The sequence below is a fragment of the Solanum verrucosum genome, unplaced genomic scaffold (genome assembly GCF_900185275.1).
Source record: "Solanum verrucosum unplaced genomic scaffold, falcon-dt-bn FXZP01000022.1, whole genome shotgun sequence".
Classification (NCBI taxonomy): domain Eukaryota; kingdom Viridiplantae; phylum Streptophyta; class Magnoliopsida; order Solanales; family Solanaceae; genus Solanum; species Solanum verrucosum.
Window position 1 is genome coordinate 4,648,463 of NW_026020086.1, and position 10,466 is coordinate 4,658,928.

Consider the following 10,466-nt stretch of genomic DNA (forward strand, 5'->3'; position numbering starts at 1 on the left):
ATTTTTCTCTATGTCCAATGGGACCTAAATAACCTACCATGTGCAAGAGGGAAACAAACAAATCCCACTCAATCTGGAGCATACGATTTTTTTATTTATTAAAATATTATATAGTAATATTAAGATATTAATTTAATTAAGTTCCACGTATTGACAACATATAAATTTTTTTTACATCATCAGGTTAACTTAACTTACAATATATAACTTTTCATAACATCACAACAAAACTGCATGCTATAACAAGTTAAATTACCTCTGTAAATATATTGCATACAAGTTTCGACAATGAGGATTGATAGAGATTCAATTAATTTGAATCATTCACATCACAATAATAGTAGTATGAAAGCCATAAGTCGAAAGATCGGCCATAACATAAGGCTATTAGAACTTTCACATCCCTCTCTCTATAGATAAAGAGAGATAAGGTCCCTCCTATCCGTTTCTCATCGTTAATCTAAGTTCACCTAGCCCCTCGCCCTAGAGTTCTTATGAAGACCCTAGTATTGCATATGATAATAACGCCAAAATGATGGCGTAAAAATTATTTACAGTATTGATTTATATAACTTAAATCCATAAAATATTTGGATGGAATTCTTTATGGAAGCACTAATGTTAGCGATATTTTATCATACACATAAACTAAAGATTTCAGTTTCACACAGGCAGATGCATGTACTAACACAGAATTTCAAGGAGAATATTCATATGTACAATGAATCTGCAGCCTGTAATTGGAAAATTAATAGTGAAATATAACACACACAAAAAAAAATAAAAAAAAAATCGACGATACAACTTACGAGATAAAGGATTCAAGAACTTAACACAGAGTTTAAGAAAGGTAGGTATAATTTTGTGGTTTAACTAAAGATATGTAGAATATACCAAAATGTCAATTAATCATTGTAGGCTTCCATGTGAAAAGTTGAAATTAACTACTTGCCAAAAAAGGAAAGATGCGTTCTTTTTGAAACAGACTAAAAAGGACAGTAAGTCAAATAGATTGAAGCGGAGCGAGTAGATTATACACAGCAAATAAATTTGCATCTCTATTGCCAAGAAAGTTTGATCTCTACATAAAACACTGAGAATCCTAATTGTACAGAGAGTTGAATACGAAGTTCTAACCATAATCTTTTTCTGGGATAATACACACTGTTACATTTAACAGACAAGTCAACTATGTTCTTGTCCAACGCATAAACTAATCATGTTCAATCTATAATGAACTGGCCAAATCTTACCTGTGTCACATTGCTCTGCAGCTCGATCTTTGAGTTGGTAACATCGGTGTCAGAACAGACAGTTTCTTGAATCAGTTATCTTGCTGCAATAAACGCGGACCTTTGGTTTCTTGGTGCTGTGCAGCATTTCTTAGCAAACTAGCTAGAGCAAATCATTTTTGTCTCTTTCCAAATCTTAAGCATCTGTTGTGTTTGGATTCAGTTATACTCGGGGCTTGAGAAAGCCGTCCTTTGTTTCGTTTAGAAAACGAGTGTTTCTCCATTGCATTAACGAATTTGCGCATGTGCTTGATGTACTCAGGAAATGTCTCTAAATTACAATGTCCTCCACCTTCAACCCATAACGGATCATATTTCTCTTTGGCAAGTTCCCACAAACGCTTACCATGTGAAAAATCAACAACTTCATCTGATGTACCCTGCAAATGAAATTGGGAACTTGAGTGCAGGATATTAACGAGCTAATCCCTTATCGGAACTTCTACAGCTAGGTTAAGCAGAAAAAACAAACAAATAGAGCGATGAACTAAACTATCATAGTATTCAAGAAATTCATTAAGTATTGACTACTACACAGAGTTCAGAATTTTTGCATTCTAGATGGAGCATAAAGGTTTAATTAAGCACACAAGAACGAAATATAATGACATTTCAGAGGGTGATATCAATGACTTTTTGAGCACAGAAGCAGCATAATCAACTTCACTACACATCAATGCCTAGTGGTATTGTACAATAAGTCACGATAGTAGATAGTGATCAATTGATCCGCAGAAATGCATCACTGTATATCGAACAAGTAAATCTGATTTCACTTGTGTAGGAGAACCTTCCCTGTAACAATTTCAAAAATGTTACAAGGATGATCAAGTAAGCAGGCAGCATTTTTTGAGAAATTCAGGTAGGATCTTCCAGTGACACATCTCATTCTGTTCTGTATCCTCCGAGAACCCGTCAAGCATTCAGTTAAACTATCACTATTGCTTTTCATTGATATTCCTTTCCCAAGCATTAGTATCCTTCTGCACTATAGCTTCTAAGGTTCATTTAAAAGTTCCCTCATTTGACAGTTCATGAATATGGACTGAGTTAACTGTTTAATTTTCTTAGTCTCATGATTTCCCACCAAACGGAACTTAAAATTGTCATTTGTGCATATGACAATTCACAAATGTGCAGACACCAGATTTCTCAAAAAATATAGGGAAATGAGAAATTTTCCAGCTAAAGAGAAGAATAACTTGTTTACATTCTCATCTTGGATTAGTCCCTCTCCTCTTTCCCACATTAGTAGAGTATTATTTTGTAATCACATAGTTGCTTATTCTTCTATGTTTACAACTATTTGTTGCTTCATTTGTTTTCTATCTTGCTATTTTGCTGTCATATATTTCTTGCGATTCTACCTCAAAACTTTTCTTCTACCTCACAAAGGTAGGAGTAAGGTCTGCATACATCCTATCCTCCCTAGACTCCACTTGTGGGATTACACTGGGTAATGTTGTTTTTGTACATTGTTATCTTGGACAAACCAAGGCCTGTTCTGTCATTTACTGAGGAAGAATTTCCGGCTTGGTTTACCTTGTCCTCTATAGTTCTTAATATGCCATATCTTGCAACATAAAATTCAAATATACTAAATTTTACTCTGACAATATCAAAGTCACCTTATGTGACGTGTTGACAACCGAGCAGAGATGTCCGTATCTCATTTTTCAAATGAAAATTCGACAAGTATTTTTACTGAGTGCTCACAGTGTGTCATGTCAGGTCATGGATACTCTGGCCTTTCAGAGTATCTATAGTAAACAATTTCAACGACACAAGGCATTCTGAGTGCACGAGGACCAAGGAAATTAAAGACATATTTTTGGCAATATGCATAGTGAAATACTCTTTTTCTAAGCAGGTTCTTCAGTGTGCTCCATAAACTTTTACGTAGTTTCCAATATTAGAATAATAACATCAACCATTTTAGGATTCTACTTAGCGCTACGGAGAGAAGAAAAGTATAAAAGATACTCGTGATTAGAAGCATAGAGTTGTAATAGTTGTCCAGAATTTTGAATAAAAGGATTATGAAATCATGTAAGGTAGTGTAGCTGAGAGATATGTTCATTCATTTATCTGCAAACCTCTAAAAGCTTGATAGTTGAGAGATTTGAAAGACGACATCCAAATAATTATCTTAATATGCAATCCTTGCCTCTTTATATAAAAAAAGGTTGCTTGAAAGAAAGGACCAGTACTGAACAAAAGAAGTTGGTTTTGAAGTGAATTAGATGCAATATGTGGATAATTTTCCTTGTAAACTCATAGTCTATAAGGGTCTTCTTAGAATAAATTCTTTTAAGGAGACAATAACTATTCTTGTAGACAGCGAGCTCGCTAATCATCTAAAGAGGAAGGGAAGTTTGAAATGGTCCACTATTGGACATTGACAGAAAAGATCATCATAAGTATTGTTGACATGTTCAGTACAAATCACCCATAGTTTGGGAATTGCGGCGGACCAATGCTATAAGCTTCCAGAATCCAATGGAACCTTCAGTTGTTGAGTGACATAAATGCTACACAAACACTTGGATGCACCTCCAGTTTTGGTTGAAACTGTTAGCACTTCGTTTCACGCATGTCTACTATTTTACACGAAGAACTTGATTCTAAAGATCAAGACAATAACTAATAAGTGTGTACACTAACCTCCCCAGATCCCACTTGTGGGATTACACTAGGTATGTTGTTGTTTGTTTTGAACCAAAGAAAACTAGAAAAGTACTGGTCGCCAGAAAATCATTTTTCTTTTCTTTTTACCAACTTTAGTCTGATTAGTAACAATTATAAGGACCAAAAAAAATTCTTTAAGACTTCTATCTTGATAAGATTTACTAGTATATAATCAAAACCAAAGCAACAAGGCAGGTGGTTGACAAGCTTTTGTACAAGATTTTGGCATCATTTTGAAAGAAAAGAATAACTAGAAGTGCTATGTCTGCAACTCCAAGTTAGCTGGAGTATGCAATGGATTCTCATAATCCATTTAAGTTAGCTGGAGTATGCAATGGATTCTCATAATTCATTTCACTCTATCTGGACCTGTTTTATTCCAATACTCAAATACTTTGGAGTTCTCTAGCACTAGAATTTCTCTACATTTTCCACTGACACACAAATCTCTAGACTAAACGACTCCTACAATACTGAGCCTAATGAAATAGCATCCTGACTTAGCCTTAAAGCCAACTAGTCAATGTCGCCTATTGTGTCATTTTTTCTAGACTTGTATGTATTTTGAGAGGTCTTGGGTTCGAGTCCCCTAGGGTACAGGGTCGCCTTTGTTAGGGAGCGCTTTACCACCCAATGTGGGACTTCCCGGCACGAATCTGGATTTAGTCGGGCTCCAATGTGGGTACCGGACACCGGGTAGGAAACCAAAAAAAAAAAAAGAGACTGTAGGCCACTTTGACACCATTTCCTTCCATGCGATGTTACGTATACCATTTCCTATTTAAATACCGTCAATCACCGTGTTTTTGCATCTAACAGAAGAGTGCATTGGGAGGTCTACACAAAACATTACCAAACCATATCAAATAACTTCATCTCATATCATCCTCTATCAAAAATACTTGCACCTTTTGTCGGTGTCATCATTTTTCATCTAGTCTAATCTTGTAAGATTGTATATCCATCTTAATATCCGGATCCCTGCAATACTTATCTTGTGGATCTTAGAGGCTCACATTTACTACAATATGAAAATGGTGGTCTTATATCCGTTTACGAAACGTGCCTTTTATTTTGGTATGTATCCTCCAATCACATAACAATCATGTAACACTCCATTTCACCAACTTAATATAGTTTTATGCGTTACAACTTACATCTTCCTAGTCCTCTATCATACCATTCTCTTAGAAGTTGGATTGGTGGTAAAACATATCTAATGAAGAAAATTTGAAGAATGAAGAACATAAAGAAGCATAGTTTTTGTGAATAATAGATAGAAGTTTAAAGAACAAAAAGGGTAGCCTGCTGCACTAAACACCCCCTATGCGTGGGGTTTGGGGAAGGGCCGGACCACAACAGTCTATTGAATGCAACCTTACGTTACATTTCTGCAAGAGGCTGTTTCAACAGCAGAAAAAATGTATGTGAAAGTATCTAGATGGAAGAAGAAACTAAAGAAATAGATGTTTCTTACATGGATCACTAAAACTGGGCAGCTGACTTTTTGTATTTTGTCTATATTCTGCAAAATGAAAGAGATTTGTCAACATGGTGCTTTGTCACAATGAATCAAGCAGAAGAATTAGACGAAAAAAAGAAAAGAAAAATACTTACTTTGAAAATGTCAAACCAGAATGTCATCTTGACAGGATATAGAACTCGTATTCCTGAAAGTATAGCGCTATGAAGAACAATGGCTCTTAACCTCTGTAAGCGAGATGCCAAGTGTAGTGTCGGCCCACTGCCAACAGATTGTCCATATAGAATGATATCCTCCTGCTTAATGCTGTATTCGCTCTTCAAACAATTATAGACAGCTTCTATGTCGTGGTACGTGTTGAACTCAGATGGCTGATAGAAGTAAACAGACATCAATATTTGGAGACAAAACTCAGAAGGCAAGAGGAGAGAAGCAGAAGAAAATGAACACAAGTGCACGATGATACGGTTTTATTGACATCATCGTGCTGACGAGATAGATCAATGACATGATGCCAATTGCTGTTAGAAATGGAAGTTAGCATGATAATTTGCTTACCTTACCTGACGATCCACCATATCCCGTGTAATCATAGCTGCAATCCAGCACACAAACATGACATCAGTGCCAAAGGCAAAGGAGGTTATAGCAAAATAACAGAACTTTCAAGAATTATGATTGCACGATGTTACAGTGTTAATGCGACTACAAAATCCATGCAAGTTTAGGAAAGACATGTTAACGAGTTCAGAAACCAAGAAAATACAGAGAGCTCATACACAGAATTAGAACAAGAACATATTGGGCAGAAGCAATATACCACAAATCAAAGTAAAGATCAAAACTTTGGAACAATCATGGACAATGCTCTCAAAAACAAGCAACCCCATGAAATCAATTATCCTATAAACACCCCCACAACCCCAAAACAGAAGGGAAAGAAAAAAAAAAGAATATTATCAATAAAAAGGAACATATCACATAATATTAGGCAGAAGCATTATACAAGAAAACAAAGTAAAGATCAAAACTTTATAACAACCATTAGCAATACAATCAAACACAAGCAACCCCATGAAATTAATTATCCTAAAAACACCCCCAAACCATAAAAGAAAACACCCCAAAACAGAAAAGGAAAGAAAAAAAAACAGAAGAAGAATATTATCAATAAAAGGGAACATACCACATAATATTAGGCAGAAGCAATATACAAGAAAACAAAATAAAGATCAAAACTTTATAACAACCATTAGCAATACAATCATAAACAAGAAAAACCCATGAAATCAAATATTCTAAAAACACCCTCAAACCAAAAAAAGAAACACCCCATAAGCCCAAACAAAAAAGAAAGAGGAATTATCTCTAAGCTCAACAAACAGGTTAACAAGAACATATTAGACAGAAGCAATCTACAAGAAAACAAGCAAAGATCAAAACTTTATAACAACCATTAGCAATACTATCAAAAACAAGAAACCCCATGAAATCATTTTTAAAAAAAAACACCCCAAAAACCCAAAACAAAAAAGATGGATAAAAAGGAGAGCCAAAAACATACCACATAATATTAACACGAAGATGAGCTCTAAGCTCAACGAAAAGATCAATCATTTGTCCCAAATCAGCAGCATTTCCATGTGAGTAAAGAAGTGTAAATCTCCCAGATGGATGTTTCCAAAAAGTAGCTACAATTTTATTACCACCTTTTGTATCTAACAAATGAACATTTACATTCTTATCAGCTGTTATTCCACTAAAACAAACCCTTCCATCTTCATCTTTAAATACTTCATATGTTGGTGGCTCTGGTGGAAAAAATGCAAATTTTGCAGCTACACCTGCTGTTACATTCCCCATTATCAAAAAAAAACCCACAAACCAAAATTTTTCTAATAAAGATTTAGGCCATCAAATTGACAAAAAAAATAATCAAGAATTTCTGTTAGATTGATGAAAAAATGAGAGAAAAAAGTTTTTTTTTTTTGTGTTTGAGATTTTTTTGTGTTTTTTTTTTTTTTTGTGTTTTTTTTTTTTTTTGTGTTTGTTGATAATGGTTTGAGAAAGATCCGATCTAAGCGGGATGTGGGTATTGGGGAAACAAAGCCCCAGAAAACAAGAATTAAAAGAAGCAAAAGAACTGGTGCATGTTGGTTTCTGCAAAAATGCCCACTCTTTTTTTTTATTTTTATGGTGCTATTTATATTTCTTTATCTTCTCTCTCAAATGTTTTTTTTTATTTGAGTTCTAAGAATTCGGATATGCCATATGAAATTGTGACTTAAAAAAAATTTCTTCTGATTTTTATACTGTCTCACTAAATTAGCAAATCATAATTTATATGCTAAGATGAGCATTGATAAGTTGTATGTGTTTATGTTTTTTTTATAAATAATATTTTGTAATTAAAAACTTTTAGATACACCTACTTTTATAAAGATCTACGTATCAAGAATATTAGTATCATCATACATTTTATACCGACTGTCATTTATTTATTTTTCTCGTAAAATTTAAAATAATTTTCTATTATAAAATATAAATTTATGAGCCAGGTTTTACATTTATAAAAGGATTGAAATCACGTTTTAAAATTTCAAATTATGTATTTTAGAAAATTTGAAACTATGAATTCGATAAAATATCGCATATCTAAACACTTATTAAATTTTATATATAATATACATAATTTTTCCATGTCGTCATTTAGGCACGTAGAGAAAAGCCTTGTTGAAATACGATATTTGAAGATGAGATATATTACTTGTTATATATATATTATGGACAGATTATTTGATGTCTTGGGAATTATTTATAATGATGATAGCATATATATATTAGTTAAGTGGTGAAAAAAAGTGATTTTTTAAAATTAAGTGTTTATCGAAAATAATAATAGCATCTCCATAACCATCTTTCGAACCCACTTATGGGACATATTCAAACTATATTATTGTTGTTGATGATGATAGTGATGGTGTATAAAAAATTAGTTGGTCTAGGAAAAATTATCATATTTTTTGTTTGAATTTAATTTTTTATTTTAATATGGTTTATAATTAAATAAATATTAATAATTTATTTTAGATTATATATATGTGTGTGTGTTCAATCAAAATATCATTGTATAAATTGGGACCAAGAAGTATTATAATACACATATATAGTTTCTTAAATGATCTGTTATATGCTCACGGTTTATTATTTTATTATTCCTATTTTTTTGGTGTAACTATTTTTAATTATTTATTTTATTATTACACATTTTTTAATTTTATTTGATTCATCAGTCATGGGCGCCCATTATCTATGACCAAGTGAAAAGACAATTTTGCCCTTGGATTGAGGTAGGAAGATAGAGGTTAGTTGTGGAATTGTCAAGTGTTAGATGAAGTTAATTATCATTATATAAAGCATGCAATATATATTACACAAATATTATTAGTATACAATAATTGGTAGTTGAAGATTATTAGTTTAGAAATTTCAATCATCATTAATTTATAATTAGAAGATGTACTTGAACTTTATTTAACTCATAGCTCCTATTTTAGATAATTAAAGTCAATGGATACAATACACCAACTTATAATTAGAAGAAAATAGCTTATGGCATGCATAAAATTTATTTTGATACATTGTATTATTGTCAATTTAAATATAATATTTATTTTAATTATTTATCTTAATTTTTATCATATTACATTCTTGAATTTATTATTACGTAAAAATGAAAATCACATCATATGTGATGATCAATTTAAAGTAATTGCGTCGTTATTTTTTGTCTTCTTTTCATTTTTATCTTTTGATAATTTTATTTTATCATTTAGTCTATCTTTCTATAGTAGATTTACCATGTCTCTAATTTTCTTTTATAGGTTAGTTATTAATGTGTGACATTATGTAACCTCATATTTGATCATTGGCTCGAAACATTTCTGATACCTCAAAAAAATGATGTCATTTATTCAAATATTATATTCATCAAAACAATATCTCTTATTTCAAACTCAAGAAAAGCTAAATTGGGTGAGAAAATAAAAAGACTCCAAAATCATAATAATATAATACAATACGATATAATACAAGTATTACGTTAAAATAAATATCGAATATCGAGCGAGAAAAAAATGATGGAGGGCTAAGATTCGGTCAAAGGCTGCTATAGAAATCTAAATAACGAATTCGGTGTGTCAGAGAGACATTCTCTCTTTGTTTCTCAAACTTTGAATCTTCCTTTAATTTACTATTAAAAGAAATATTATTTAATGATATATATTAAATATTGTTACTATTAAATTATAGTATAATATATACTCTTTTGTTCATATTAATTTTTTTAATTTTAATTTATGCAATATTTTTTATTTTTCAAAATTAAATTCTAATTTTGATTGTACATTTAGACATAAACTTTGATCTTTCTGTGTGTTTAAAAGTATAAAAGCAAGATATTTTGTATGATTCTTTATACTCCCCTATATTTACTTGTTCATGTTGAATTTTGTGTGCCTCTTAAAAAATAATAATTAATATAACTATTTATACAATACACATATTTTTTATATATATAATTTAAGTCTTTAAAAGTGATTTGAAGAATAAGTAATTAATGTTGAAAATAAATAAGAAAAAATATATCTTTTCTTAAAACGTTAAAAATGACAAGTGCAAATAAAAAATTATTTTTAAAATATTGGAAATAAAAATGAACGGAGAAGTACATCATATATTTTGATGAGGCATCATCATTAAGAGATAGAGCAACTAGGTAAACAAAGAGTTTAATTAGTACTTAATTCATTAAACAAATAATTACTAAAAAGGTAGTAATACAAAGTAAGCTTACTAAAGTAATTATGGTCAACTTGTCATTATGATTTATAGGACATAGTCATAAAGACTATTAAAGTCTAGAAGCATGTCATTATTATTATTAAAATGCAAATACTCCCTCCGTCCACAATTGTTTGTCAGGGTAAGGTCATGTACACCCC

At 31.6% G+C, this 10,466-nt stretch overlaps 1 protein-coding gene across 1 annotated transcript; it reads right to left on the reverse strand.

The window, feature by feature from the left end:
• Nucleotides 1-1,038: 1,038 nt before the first annotated feature.
• On the reverse strand, nucleotides 1,039-7,392 carry LOC125824380 (uncharacterized). The gene is made up of 5 exons (XM_049503750.1): nucleotides 7,028-7,392; nucleotides 6,022-6,058; nucleotides 5,598-5,834; nucleotides 5,458-5,505; nucleotides 1,039-1,672 (listed from the first exon to the last, which is right to left on the reverse strand). The coding sequence occupies exons 1-5, from the start codon at nucleotides 7,324-7,326 to the stop codon at nucleotides 1,406-1,408; spliced, it is 888 nt and encodes a 295-aa protein (XP_049359707.1). The 5' UTR covers nucleotides 7,327-7,392; the 3' UTR covers nucleotides 1,039-1,405.
• Nucleotides 7,393-10,466: the final 3,074 nt, after the last annotated feature.

Bases quoted from the DNA above. Each gene is read 5' to 3' on its own strand.
- LOC125824380 (XM_049503750.1), bottom strand. From the start codon at position 7,326: ATGGGGAATGTAACAGCAGGTGTAGCTGCAAAATTTGCATTTTTTCCA. The intron at 6,059-7,027 runs GTATGTTTTTGG...GCTGGATTGCAG, and splicing joins CTTCGTGTTAATATTATGTG to CTATGATTACACGGGATATG. The intron at 5,506-5,597 runs GTAAGTATTTTT...TTCATTTTGCAG, and splicing joins TCTGGTTTGACATTTTCAAA to AATATAGACAAAATACAAAA.